The 14698-nt window shown below is 38.4% G+C and overlaps 2 protein-coding genes across 4 annotated transcripts; one reads left to right on the top strand and one right to left on the bottom strand.

Annotated features, from left to right (window-relative positions):
- The first annotated feature begins 314 nt into the window (after window positions 1–314).
- nfkbid (NFKB inhibitor delta) lies at window positions 315–8898 on the top strand. Its single transcript, XM_004078072.4, has 12 exons — window positions 315–430; window positions 4252–4388; window positions 4576–4609; window positions 4863–5053; window positions 5152–5324; window positions 5658–5763; window positions 5839–5985; window positions 6075–6126; window positions 6228–6385; window positions 6627–6743; window positions 7914–8078; window positions 8170–8898. Exons 1-12 carry the CDS (start codon window positions 415–417, stop codon window positions 8233–8235), a joined length of 1362 nt encoding a protein of 453 aa, XP_004078120.2. The 5' UTR covers window positions 315–414; the 3' UTR covers window positions 8236–8898.
- A 120-nt stretch (window positions 8899–9018) lies between these two features.
- Window positions 9019–14502, bottom strand: LOC101174129 (FXYD domain-containing ion transport regulator 7). Of its 3 annotated transcripts, XM_020710102.2 has the most exons (6): window positions 14097–14502; window positions 13428–13463; window positions 13193–13270; window positions 13043–13077; window positions 9952–9989; window positions 9019–9868 (listed from the first exon to the last, which is right to left on the bottom strand). In XM_020710102.2, the coding sequence occupies exons 1-6, from the start codon at window positions 14107–14109 to the stop codon at window positions 9829–9831; spliced, it is 240 nt and encodes a 79-aa protein (XP_020565761.1). In that variant the 5' UTR covers window positions 14110–14502; the 3' UTR covers window positions 9019–9828. The 3 variants fall into 3 exon arrangements, with proteins under 3 accessions (XP_020565761.1, XP_011483423.1, XP_020565760.1); XM_011485121.3 differs by lacking the exon at window positions 13043–13077 and having other exon boundaries at window positions 13196–13270; window positions 14097–14314; XM_020710101.2 differs by lacking the exons at window positions 13043–13077; window positions 13193–13270 and having other exon boundaries at window positions 14097–14289.
- Between the last annotated feature and the right edge of the window lie 196 nt (window positions 14503–14698).

Raw genomic sequence — 14698 nt, 5'->3', positions numbered from 1 at the left:
TTTTGCATTGATTTAGTTTTTTAATGGATCCTTTGACGGGCACTCTAAAAACTTTTCCTACATTCTTGTGTACTTTTACATTTTACAGTTCCCCCCCCCCCCCCCCCCACACACACATATATATATATATATATATATATATATATATATATATATATATATATATTTTGGCGGTTTATGTTTATCTCTGGGTTTGCTCCTTCCTCTGGGTACGTCACAGAAACGTAGGTGAGCGTCCCGCACTGCGCGTGGGCGGCCGGTGGGCGGGGCACCGACAACGTGCTTTGTGTATACACTGCAGCATCAGTCAACAGAAACCAGCGCAACAGAGTAGTTCAGCGCCACCGAGCAGCAGAAGTTCCCAATTGAACGGACTGGTGACTGTCGCAGACTCCAGAGAAAACCGTTTCTGACATGCACTTTGATAAAAGTGAGTATGATTGTGTTTTTATCCTCCCTGCAGAAAGATTTATTTAGATTAGGTTGTTTAAATCTTAAAAATGTCTTAGTTTTGTAGTATTGTTTGTTGTATTTGTTTTCTATTGTAAGGGTTTTTATTTTGTAATTCTGGATTTAATAATCTCATAGACACCTAATCCCAAAACAATAGCATTTCAAAACAACACCAAACCTCTCACTATCATATAACGCAGTATAAATATTTCCAGCAAGTTTTGAAACTGTTCATTCAGATGTTTATTGACATCACAAATTCAAAACCCGTTTTGGGAATCCCTGATGCTTCTCCACCCTTGCCTGCATGCTTTCAATTCCCCTTTTCAGTGACTGTCACTCAAGCAAGTTGTCTGATGTGAAAGTGTAACTTGTTTTACTTATGCTTTTGTCTTCTTTTTCCTATTCATTCTTGTCTTCTGCGGAACCTGCCTGAGTGATCACAGACATACGTTTTGTTGTGCACGCCGTTTCTGTTTAACCTGAAAATGAGGAAACTGGTTATGCACTGCTTCTTTCTTTTGCTGAGGATCAAACCTAAAGAGAAAGGTCATTGGAATCCCCAACCTCCCACTCACATGACTCAATGTCCAGGGGTTTCCACAGCCCTATTTACATTTTACATAGACTGGCTTCTGTGGTAAGGTTAATCTGGCCTAGACCCAGTATTGGTGCATGTTGTGGTCCCCTTTTCTCTTGGACAAGCGATAAATGCCCCCCTTTTAGCTTCTTGTTTTTATGTGGGACTATAATGTATTGTATTGAGCAACTTCTATATGTTGTGAAACTCCTCGCTGTGAAGTCATGCAGCATCGTCATCAATTTAAAGGCCAAAATAAATTAAAAAGAAAACCTCAAATGAGTAAGGATCAATTCACCTGTAGTAACACCTTCTGTGTATGAAAATGAAACTTGGCGGGACAGAAATGTCAAAAGGGATGTCATAACCTTCTTTTGTTATTGATGACCTTTATCTTTAGCTGAGGGGCATTTAATGTCACACAGAGTAGCACAAAGATGTGCTGTTTCTCACAGCGTCACACATCAAAGTGAAAAAGTTTTTATTTTATTTTGAAAAGCAGCACAGACAGAAAACAAACTCAACACTGGTGTTTTATCTGTAAATTCGTACATTTTGAGTTATATTTATATATGTATATATATATTTTTAATCTACTTCAACTTATTGTAAACCTTTGAGGACAACTTGTTCTTTTCAGCGTGTGTATAAACAGGCCAAAACTCTAAAGTGGCAAAATATCTGTCTTTGGCATGTAGGTGAACAGTAAACGCAGGGCAACATGTATTGAGGTGACAAGCTTGTGAAACACCAAAGGAAGTGGTTTGCTTTTCTGTAGCGTAACGGAGTGAGACAGGAAGGTGTCACAGAAAATCAACAGTGGCAATCCCATGCTGAAGGTTTTCTGATGAAAATGATCATGGGTTTGCACGGCCACATGTGTGTTCCTAGTGGAGAAGGTTTCTCATCGTTTTAGCTTTGTTCTCTGGTTCCAAAGAAAGGGTGGAAAGAGACCCAAGGCGTTATCTTTCACGTGTGGGGTGAACTTTTTGAGGAAACAAGACTGTGTGGTCACACTGGAAACATCAGAATTCTCTTTTGTAGCATATTTTTGTCCTTTTTTTTTTTTAATTTCCTTTACCTGTTTGGTGGAAATGATACTTTGATAAAAGAAGCGGGGAAATGATTAGGTGTTGTGAAAATGTCACAGTGGAGAAGCTTAACAATGGCACTGTTTATCAGACCTAAACCTGTTTTTACAATTTGGACCTCACATCTATCACTAAGTGGTATTGTTGACACTGAACTGTAAAAAAAGTAAAACCCAATAGATCAGGGGGGTCAAACTCATTTTCACCAAGGGCCACATAAGGACGTTGTCCTCAAAGGGCCAGATATAACTTATACATGTAACTAAATGTAATGAAAAATAAACGTAACTACTCCTCAATGTTAAATAACTTATTTATTTATTTATTAAAACTTTTTAAATGACAATTACAGTTGCATAGAAAACATTATGTTTGCTTGTTACTCTAACATAAATTCTTTTAAATGTGATTGCGTCAGGTTAGGTTATATAGACATTGTTTAAGTCCTAATGTGTAGTTGTCCAATCCGATATTTGTAGTCCAATTTCCCCTAGATATGAATAAATACACACCAATTTTTATTTTAAATTAATAGAAATTAAAATCTTTTATGCTCTCGCAGGCCATATAAAATGACAAGGCGGGCCACATTTGGCCCGCGGGCCTTGAGTTTGACACATGTGCTCTAGGTCCACGAACGTCTTCGTTTCCCTCTTCCAGCTACATTTTTTTTTGGACCGGTAATGTTATGTTGGGGTTGTTAGAGTCTGTAAGCTAGCGGGAGAGCAAGTAAACTGACTGATGAGGGGAAGTGGGAGTGGTCTTACTCTGTGCCAACACAGAACTCAGGGGTGAATTTCTAATAAACTACTGACGCTCTGCAGAAACGATGTCCTAGAAAATGACAGTTTTTTTTGTGCTAAAAGCGGCCACATTTAGCCCGCGGGCCTTGAGTTTGAACACGTGCAATAGAGGGTCACAAAGGCAGCTTTTTAAAATATTAATATGTTGATGCGTCTTAGCAAATAAAGAAAAACAAACCCTTCTATGAAAAGTAAAAGCTCGTCATCTATCTTTGTAACAGTAAAAATTTCTATTTTTTCTATTTTGAAGTGTCCTTTTTTAAATTAAAAATATATGCGTTTTAAACTGGGGCACATTTGAGGAGATAACTTAAAAAAATAAAACACCGTTTGAAAATTTTAGCTGAGCTGGCTAGAACCTTCAAAGATTTGTATCTCTGACCAGATTTTTTTTTATACTTGTGCTCTTTATTAGACATTTCTACAGACAGAAAACAGGCCAAAATGGGGCATCAATGCACTATTGAAGAAAAAATGCAGCAAAGGGGCCACTGGCTGAAAGTGACAAATGCCCACCGTGAATGAGGACAGCTTCTGCACATGCAGGGTCTATTCCGGTATCTTTAGTGTCTGATGCACAAAAAGATTATCATCTAACCTAGATTCATTGCAAAAAAGGCACATTTTGATTCTGATTATTGAAATTTTTTGAATGTACTTTTAGGAAAGCATCACCAATTGTTTAGAAAGATTACAGATTACTTTAAAGATCAAGTCTTAAGGTAAAGTTGTAGGGAAATGGTAAGAGTACCAATGTTGGTGTGGAGCATGTGTCTTAATTTAGTCAAATATAAATTTTTCATTCTTTTCCACTGTTCTTAAGATTACGTCAAACATGGCAGTTCAAGCTAGAGCACAAATCAAAAGGATAATGATTTTCAACACAAGAAAATGCACCAACTTGATCAATATGACCCTAAAGACCCACTTTGATGACAATTCTGTGCATTTCTGAGTCTTTCCTTATTTAAATCTTTGTGAATCTGACGCAGATGAAAAAAATGAAAAAGAGCGTATCTGTGACGTAAAAAATATGCTGGGCGGGCCACAAACTCCCTGTTTCCAGCTCTCAGCAACAAGGAGAGCCAACGGTCCCGCCCACATCTCAGAGGTGAATTGCTGTGAACTCCTGCCGCTCTGCAGAAACCTTGTCCTAGAAGACGTTTGATGGGCAATGGTTGATGATTTATCATTTGTACTTGACTTTCTGTTGCAGAAAGTTGTATTCTTTTAGTGTTAATCTGTTGTAACTTAAAAAGCCAAAAATCTCACAATTTTCTTACTAAAATCACGTATTCTGCTTGGTATTGTTTCTTGTTGTTAGCGCCAAAAGAGAAGCCGTGTTGCACCCTGCCCACTGTGAAGAAACTCTTGGAGCAGAAGCGAAGACGTGAGACATCTGCTGTGCAGCCCCCCTGCTCTACTGCTAACACAAGTCCTATTGCACCAGCTGTTCTCTCAGTAAGTCAGCTTTACAAAGGGCTAACCCCCATGAGCATCAAATAATTTAGAGGTTCAGAGCATTGGTTAGAATGAGTATGTTCTAATCTATTCGTGCAAGATTTGTTGGCAATTCCAGCCTCTATGTTCACCTTTGACAATTTGGAATGATTGCAGCTCATCTTTTTGCCTCTTTCCTTCTCTATAGGAGTTATCCCCACCAGAGCCATTTACCTGCACAGGTAGGAGAGCTGGACCTTCTCTTTGCAAAATGTCAAAGATAAATCCAGATATTCATTATTGTTAGCAGAATATAACATTTTAACCTCTAAAGACGCAGGTTAATATTTCAGCTAACCCTCTACACACATTGTCCCAGGACCCCAATTAAGCAAAATTAACTACTGTGGTGATATAACCCAAAATGTGATGTCAACGCATGTGGATGCTAGGTCCTACGAGGTTAAAGATAACTAACTAGCATCTCTGTTCCAGGTGCAACAAGCAGTTACTCAGACATGGCAATGAGCTATGAGCAGTGGACCCCATCCCCTGAGCCTGCGCTCAGCTACTACACCAGCCACCCCGGCCCCAGCTATGCTCCAACCTTCAACCTCCAAATGACACCCGCATACAACACACAGCAGCAGATCCCTACATTTGGAGACTCAATGTCCCAGTCATATGTAAGAGATATGCTTTGACTGTGTACTACCTACACATGTCACGTGCCTGCCTGAAACTTAACTAACGTGCTAGAGGGCCTTTGGGTTGAAAATTGCAGGATTGCTCAGTGGCAGTTGTGGACCCCAGTGCATCTTCGTCGTGGGAACTTCTTGATTCCAGTCAGATTGCACAACAAGTTTTTGTTCCATCAATGGACGCCAGCAAGCTGAGGGACGCCAGAATGCAGCTCAATGGGATGGACTACAGCAGCCAGGATGAAGATGGAGACACGTGAGTCTTTATTTGAAAATAGTGCTTGAGGTTTATAACTATAATAAAAAGTTAAGATATATAGATGTAATATTTCAAGCTAGAAATGTTTGGTGTGTTTTGCAACTATTGAGTGAAATTTACATTGAATTTATGGTAACTTTGGAACCCCCAGTTTGATAGTGCTTTGATGTGCATATCTGAATATGATCAGTTTGGTGATTTCAGATGAAAGACAAAACTTCAGTGAGTCAGCCACTTGTACTTATTGATGAAATAACCAGGTTAAAAGATGAAATAAGATTAAGGCACCATCGTTTATAAGTAATTCATGGTTTGCTCTTGCTCTGTCAGCATCCTGCACATCTACACTGCCAAAGGGCTTAGGGAGTATGCGTACGCAGCGGCAGAAAGGCTGAGGGATGTTGGAAAGCTTGATGCCAAAGAACACAATGGAAAGGTATGACCTAAACATATGCAAATGATCAAAATAGTGCATGGTTTTATGATGTCTGATATACATGTGCATGTGCAGACTGCTTTACTTGTGGCAGTGACTGCAAACCAACCAGAGATCGTGCAAGACCTGCTGTCTTTAGGCGCCGAGATCAATGCCTCCAACAACAAAGGACAAACGGCCCTTCATTTGGCTGCCCACTATGGATTTCCAGGTGTTCTGCAGGTAAATAAGCATTAGTGCTGCATTGCTTTGTTGATGCCATAGACATATATTTTTTTCCCTAACAAGCCAAATTTTTTTTCTTGCTTCAGGCAATTCTGTCCAGCAGACCATCTGTAAACTTGGAGGCTCGAAATTTTGAGGGTAACTTAATGTTTTACAGCTAATACAAAGGGCATAGACAGGATTTAACATATTCAGTCTTTGCAGTTTGTAACCTTGCTGACAAGGTTTTTTGGTCTCAGGTATGAGCCCCCTGCACTGTGCAGCGATTTCTCACAGTGTCACCATTAAGGCTTTGTCTTCCACCTCGCAAGCAGATGTTAGCCTCCAGGCCAAAGCTACTGAGAAGCTCTCCTGTGTGAAGATGCTCCTTCGAGCGGGGGCATCTCTTCTCAGCCAGGTACAGCAGCCCAGTGGACACTTATTAGATGCATTTCGAGTTCAACACAACTTGAACTCTCGGTGAAAGTGCACTCTTTAGAGGGAAGTGCCCATGTTTCATCTTACTATGATGTCATTTTGGCTGCACCCCCCTCCCACACACACTCTCTTCTGTTTTCACAGTCTGGCTCTTCGCTGATATAGTTTTGCTTTGTGGTTTCACTGTGCTTTTCCCATTGCTTCCAATTCTGCAATTCTAGGAAATCAAAAGCAACAAGACGGTGCTGCACTTGGCTGTCAAGGAAGGAAACATTGATTTGGTGCGTTATCTGTTGAGCCTTCCCCTGGCAAACATGAAAGACTTTGTCAATATGAAGGTAACTCCCACTCTGACATGAAACTTCTGTGCTTGTACAGTACAACTGAACAGGCTGTAAACTTAGTAGTTAGTCATCTAATTCTTAGAGGCTGACTAATCCTGATTGACTTTCAAACTGAGGTACAGAGGTACTCGATAGAGATCAGAATATTCAAATTGTTCAAAGCCTAGGTGAAAAAAAAGTGAAAGTATGATAAGTGTTTGAAGTTTTCTACTAAGAGATGATATTTTAAGAGATGTTCATACCAAAATGTAAAAATGTGGCTTTAGCAAGGATTTCACTTGCTTTTTCTACATTATTACCATCTGCTGAGTGGTTGGTGGAATTTCATTTAATCTGGGCAGCCAGTGGAGAGCATAAAGAGCTACACATCGTAACCCTTGTGCTATCCTAGGCACTTTAACATTGGGATTTGGGTCATCTAGACCCACCAGACAGTGCGCTGAACCTTTTTTCTTCAATGATTTGGGTTCTTCGCTGGTGTCCATGGATTACATAAAATCTTTCCACCTTTGTCATGGTAGGGAAAACACGTCAATGTAAGGGTGGGGTCATCTGGACCCCATAAGTTAGCACATGGGTTGCACTATGGACACTTGAAGACCCACTCCAATGAAAATCCTGTTTTGGTGTTTGGTGTTCTGATAATTGAGGACATATATGAGGAAAATATAAGGACAATTGCATTTCTGATTGTGGTGAAACAGGAGCAGACAAAAAAATTCTGTTTGAAAAATTGCTTATTTGTGATGTAGAAAATGAGCTGGCTGCACCACAAGGTCCCTGCTGCACTCCTTCACAACAAGGAGGGGAAGGGGTGTGGGGTTGCTCCATGCCAATTTCTCATGAACTACTGCCGCTCTGCAGAAACCTTGTCCTTGAAAACGACACAGGTCTTTTGATTTTGAGCTAAAATTGGCATAATCATAATGAAAAGACCACTGGGAATGCTTTTAAAATAGATGATTGGAGTGGGTCCTTTAAGACCTGCGACAAAAATCTGTTTGCAAAATTGCCACTAAATTTGCATGACTTGCTCTACATGTTCCCTTGAGAGAGCAGTGAGCGGCAGTCAGAGCCAAACCCCAGGCCACTCAGTTATGGTTGTTGTAAATTACAAAGTAGTTACTTTAACTGCCTAATGCTGCATTTCCTCTTCCTGCAAAGGCTCACGGACACACAGCTTTACACATGGCAGCTGGTCTCCATGGAAACCCACACCAGGAAGACATCCTGCAGCTGCTGCTGAGCAGAGGAGGTGATCCCAGTATCCGCAACCTGGAGAACGACCAGCCAGCTCACCTGCTGCAGAGCGGTTTGCACGGAGAGCATGTAAGCTGCATCACCTAACATCAAATCTTCCTGTTCCACCCAGCAACTAAAGTAATTCATTGTCACTAATTTGATTTTTTTTCTTTTCTAGCTTAAGATGATGCTGAAAAAACGAAACTCTCGCCGGCGTAACGTGTCCTTGCAGGACCAGGAATGACTAAATCCACTTGTAATCCCCATTTGTAGGGAGTGAAACTCCACTGTGCTTCTTTTAAGGAGAATTTATGTAATATTTTAATCCTAAAAGGTTTTAGGAGATTCTATCCTATATACTGACAAACAAAATAGCCTGGAGTATTGACGATACTCGACTGTATTTGCTATATTGTGTTTTCTCCTCCAAAGATTGTCATAAAGGGTTTCTATATTTGAATGATCTAAAGATATTCTTGGGAATTACAAAGTACTGCCAAGTATAGTATTTCATGTCGTCAAATAGGCTAATCTCCCAGTTTATTGTTGATTTCTATGAAATCGTTAAACTAAACTTCAGGACCATGTCTCTGAATTCATAGACTCCCGCCTTTCTGCCTTTATTTTTAAGGCATCATGATACCACAAGTGGTGTATTCTGATTTCAGTTAACATGTGTACTTATGTTAAGTTTTCATGCACATGTTTCAAATGAAATTACTCTACGACATAATTTAACTGTCTTTCTGTACACTGACCTATTTCTGTGAAACATCAGGTGTTGGATTTGTGAAAAAGGAAACCACCATGTAAATCTCTTCTTTTCATCGGCCGAGAACGTTTTTTTCTTATCACACATGGTCTGATTCACCGTGCTTTTCTCTCATGAGTCACGAGTAATGGCGCAGTGACACTTCAGACTGTTTAGATGTCACGAGCTGTCTTTGGAAAGTCTAACATTTAGCTCAAGAAAAATGATCAGGTTGGAAAAACACGCCATCACAACAGAGATGAGTCGAACAGCATCTGAATTTCACCAAGAAGTGTTTATTTTTCAAGCACTCGTTCCACCCACTTTTACTGAATTTGACAGCGAAATCAAACCCTTGAGGGGACAGTGAAGTCATTTGATCTCATAGGAGTGTGTCATCTTTGACCTTTAACATGCTGCCAATTCCTGTAAAGCACAAGGGTCAGCTGTGGTAGTAAACCATGTTTTCTTTAAATGATCAACATTTACTGTATTTGATTCCAGGCAAAATGATAGTTGGAGAAATGATGTAAGCAATCATTGTTTCTTAATCTTAATTTGAAGTAACTATTTAAATATTCACACAATATTTCAGGGCTTTTCTATGTTATCCTTCTATTGAAGCAAAAATGCAATTATTTTTTGTGTGTGCTTTTTTTCTTTAATTTTTACAAGACAAAGGAACCTTAAATGCATTACACTGTGTTGTCTTTTTAATGGGTTTTTATATCAACATTTGATTTATTTATTGTACTCTTATTCTGTTCATTTTACAGAAAAATCATGGCTATGAGAACACAATAAAATGATAAATAAAAAAGCTTCATACATTTGTGATCTTTCACTAAAACATGCTGTTACGATAGCACAAGTTGAATAGAAATCATGCCTGCATATGTTTTTCATGCATTTTCTCCACATGTGGATGAGCAGTTCTTTTTTCAGTATACTGAGGTTATGATAAGATAAAAGTTTCTGGGGATAAATAATCCAGGCGGCCGACCAATATTAGCCTGTGAAAGAATTGCCACAGAGCAGCTGGTGCATAGTTGGTGGTGTAGACCCTGCGAATGCATCTTTCTTCCTTTAAGCTTGCGTTGTGATTTTCATACAGCTGGAGGGGGAACTGAAACAAAATAAGAAAAAAGTTAAAGTTAAAAAAGCAAAAAGGATGCAGATTTAAACACTTCACTTGGAAAAAAAACGTACCTTCTGTTTTTGGAATTTGGGTACCATTGGAATTGGATCTGAAGTAATACAAAGTGTGAAAAAAATAAAAAAAAATAACAGTATTTATTAAAATTCATAAATACAACAAATAAGTATAATTGTACTGATAAAAAGTGCTGGGAAAGTGAAAGGTGCTTTCATTGTCAGGGTTACAAGCTTTTAAATCAACTGCTGAAGCAATTTGCTTTTGAATCTTTTTATATATTTCTGCATAAATAATGAAAAACGTCAGACTTTAACCCAAAAATCAAAGTAAATAAATCCAAACCAATGAGAACTCCTACATTACAGCTCACCGTTTAGCTCACCGTCTCCCAGAAAACCGTTGTCAGTGCTGATGATTTGTGAAATGTCTCCATTTTAGCTTATTTTGCATTGTATGAAATTATTTATTATTTAATCATATGTATATATATTATAAATGTGTATGGATTGAATCTTAATAAACTCTAAGATGCTACAGGCTCGCCTCATATGAATTGCTTGCTATAGGTTTTTCTGCAGTATATTGGCTGAAAGACCCACTCCCATGAAAATTGTGTTTTTGGTGGTTTTAACATGTCTATGAGGTATTTTTCTAAAGATGGACATATGGAAAGAAATTTAAGCTCATTTCTGAGAATTTCTCTATTTAAACTGTTGTGAATTAGGAGCAGATGAAAAAGTGCCGTTTGGTACATAGAAAATGCACTGGGGTGGCTACAAGCTCCCTGCTCCGAGGTCTCAGCAATGGCGAGGGGACGGGTGGGCGGGCGGACGGGGTTGCCCCCGCACCAAAGTTCCCGCCCACATCACAGAGGTGAATATCTAATAAACTACTGCTGCTCTGCAGATACTATGTCCTAGATTATGAGACAAATTTTTGATTTTGGTTAAAGAGTCATAGCGAAAAGACCACTGGGAACGCTTTGAAAATAGATCAAAGATGATCAGAGTGAGACTTTAAATATTTTTAAAATAGTTTCAAAACCTTTTTAAAAAATCTATTATATCTTGTTTAATCTACATAATAGCTTTATTTGATCTCTTTGGTTATTTAATTAGGCTTTAATTTTCTGTCATATGACCTTCCCAACACAACCCTCTGCATTTATCTGGATTTGAGAATAGCGCATGAAAGCACTGGATTAAGATGGATTACATTCTTAGCCATAGCAAGACAGAGCATCAGTGTGTAAATGACAGAGACTCAAGAGAAACGGTGAGGTTCAAGGGAGCAGAGGTGAAGAAGGTGGAGTGCTTTAAGTACTCAGGGTCAACAGTCCAGAGGAGTAGAATGGGTGGAGGAAGGTTTCAGGTGTGACAGAAGAGTGTCAGCAAAAATGAAAGGAGAAGTGTAGAAGACTGTTGAGGGAGCAGCCATGCTGTCGGTTTAGAGACAGGAAGTAAAGCTGAAGGTAGCAGAGATAAAGATTCTGAGGTTATGTTTGGCAGTAACAGGATAACGAATGAGTACATCGAAGGAACAGATCATATTTGACATTTTGGAGATAAATGCAGAGAAGCAGATTGGTGGTTTAGACATGGCCAGAGGAGGAAAAGTGATTATGTTTAAAGGATGCTGAGGTTGGAGCTCCCAGGAAAAAGGTCCAGGTGAGGACCAAAGAGGAAGTTCAATGATGTAGTCAAAATGAACATGAAGGTGGTTGGTGTGAGTGAAGATGAAGAGGATTAAATTGTTGGTGGCTGCTAACGTTAACAGCCAGAACACAAAGAAGATACTCTTTATAACCAGGATTTAATGAAGTAAAATCACACTACAAATAATGTAAAAATGTTTTTAAATTTAAGGAAGACAATCAGCAGCAACTGTTAATAAAAACCCATTTAATTAGATTATCATCATAACCTGCTATAGTTTGCTGATCTTGAGCACTCATTGTGAGTTAATACAAAGCCCAGAAAAGCTATGGAACTATTAGAAAAGCATTCATTGCTGCTCATCGTTATGGAAGGAGTTAAAAGTTGGTTTCCACTCATTTAATTGTAACATCAGAAAGTCTGCTGTTGATCATTTAATTACTTTTTTTTAATTTAAGCTCCAACATCTTCCTAAACATTTAGTTCTCAATGGTGAGTTGTGTGTGTCTCAGAGCTAAAGTTGTCTAACGCTAATATGACATTGTGATTTAGGATGAAAACATTTGGAAAAGCCCAGATGAACCCCACACCTGACGTAAGCTCATTAAAGAAACATTGTAAAGCATAAGTTACATTTTCCCCAAAACGATGCCAGAGATGTATGACATAAATGAGAAAATCATTACTTTAGATATTACTTTTCAATGTTGTTCCAAAATAAAAACCATTGAATCAGAGTAGTGTGACTCATTTTTTCAAATCCTTTGGCAGAGTTTTAGATTTATTCTTGCCTGAATTTAAATCCTTTGTTATAGCTGGGTGATGGATTTTAAAAGACCTATCCAAAAAGAAATTGAATGCAATCCATCTCATCATCTTCTTGATCCAATGGGCATGGAGACATAAAATGTTTTTGGCTCCATGCCAGCTCAGTTCTATCTTCACACACCCAGTGGGCTGTAATGGATCTGATGGTATTTGAGCCTGCTATTATGCAGAAATACACAAACTTGTAGAAATGACAGATTTTCAAGCATTACTCCTCTCATAAACCAGTTTTTGTTCTTTATTAGCAACAAATATATTTATATTTTTTGGTTTGCCATTCAAGCAGCATGCAGCTGACTGAGAATAAAAAGTGCTAATACACTACCAACACATGAGTGGGGAGTAGAAACATGCTTTAAAAAAACCATCAAGACAAAGTAAATAATAAGGTATCAATTGGTAAAGATGCATCACTCAAAGTTTTGTTAGGAGTCATTTATGTGTTGGGAGTGTACGTTGGGTTAGGTGAGCAGAAAGAGGAAGGGGTTTTTTTTCTTTAGAAAAGCTCCATTGAGGGCGAGGAAAGGAAAAACTTTTTATGTTAGTTTTTTCATCTTTTATCAAAGTAATTTTTCCCCACCCTCCACTGTTGTTGAGCAACCATTTCAAATTCAAACAACATGCATGATCGGCCAACCACTAAAGCTTGCATGTTTCTTACTTGGAGGAAGGTTTTACACATCTTGCAATTTTTTTACCTGTTTGTGGAACGACAGATGAATTACAAAATGAATGTACCGAGTATGTATATATATTGCATGTGAAAAAACCTACTTTAGGGAAAAATTTAAAATAAAGAAAGTCTATGACTTACTCAAAGCTATAAAAATGCCCGCGACAAACAAAACAACTGCAAGGGTCACCCCTGTTGTCCGCAAGGTTTCATAGTCTAAAAGGGAAAATATTGTATGCATTTTTACAATAATTAATACCTAAATAGTAGAATCTGTTGCATATTCAGTTACATGTACACACGTCAATATGCAAATCAGGATTACATTAATTATTATAATATTTGTGCTCAAAATTAAAAAAAAAATCCTTACCATATTCAAAATCGCTTTGGTCTGGAAACATGATTTCTAGAAAGAAAGAATTTTATTAATGATACAAATAAAGAAAAAAAAAACACAAGTAAAAAAAAAACTTTTTTTCTTATTTAAGACTAAGGAAGGATCCATAGTTCCCTAGATTTGCAGGTTTAGCTTCTGGTCCCTGCAAGAGGTTTTTTTTTCCCTCTAAGAGGCGCTCACTGCAGCATCTTGGCTCAGCAGAATAAAATGGGTTGAATGCCAGCATCACAGCAGAGAAGAAAGGAGTGTCAGGGAAATGAATGGAAGAAGTCAGTGGAGTTGTTTTCTTCATAAATCCAAGAATTTTGTTCATTTGATCAGTCTTGCTTATACCAGACTAATATCTTTGCCAATTTGTAAGGATCCCCAGATGCAAAACAATAGCCAGCCTTAAGAAGCTAAGAAGAGTTTTTAAAATTTCAACTCTCTAAGATTTTTTTTGATGATGAGAGCTGTCTTTACTCTTGAAAATTCTCCCCTCACTCCAATATCGGTGTAACAGCCATCTGCAGTAGTTTTATAACTTAATTTTATTATGATATTCTCATTTAAATCAAATTCTTCTTCTTAAGTTAAAATGATTTTACAAACTATTTTGGCTCTGCACCTAAAGGCGTATAAAACAATTAAGAAGGAACTAACCTGTGGTGGCCATGGCTGCACTGCAGAGGTGTTGAGAAGCTCTGGATTAGCAAATTGCTGGAATGTGGGTAAAGCCTGGATCTGAGTAGAAGAGCTGGACAAAACAGCAGGCAGAGCAGCTCAGTGCGTCTGCAGAGGAAAAGGGCGCCTCAGCTGGTGGCGATGCATCATTGCATCACATTTGGTGCAATCCAGGGTAAGCCCAAAGCTGAGTAAAATAAATAAATAAAAATAAAATGCCTGTCCTGGAGTAAGCAGCATCTTATCCAAGCAGCAAAAAATAGTCTCATTTGAAGTAAAAAATTGTGGAACATTTTGGTTTTACCTAATATACATTTGAACATGGCTTAAAAATATTGCAGGCTATTTTAAATACAGAATTTTGGGGATTTTGTGAGCAGTTTTCACCTCACGCATATTGTGCACTGCAGTCAGTTCCTGCAACTCCAGTGAGAATTGAGCATGCAGCTTTTACTTTCTCAGTCAGCCAGCTCCAGTCTTAATGGGAAATCTGCCAATTAACAGCACAGAAAGCAAACACTGCATACAAGAAGTGCCTTTTTTTAAGAAAGTCTCTTCAGATGCAGCTCAATGCAGCACAT

Source organism: Oryzias latipes, chromosome 16 (genome assembly GCF_002234675.1).
Source record: "Oryzias latipes chromosome 16, ASM223467v1".
NCBI classification, from domain to species: Eukaryota; Metazoa; Chordata; class Actinopteri; order Beloniformes; family Adrianichthyidae; genus Oryzias; species Oryzias latipes.
This window is presented reverse-complemented; position numbering and strand designations above follow the sequence as displayed.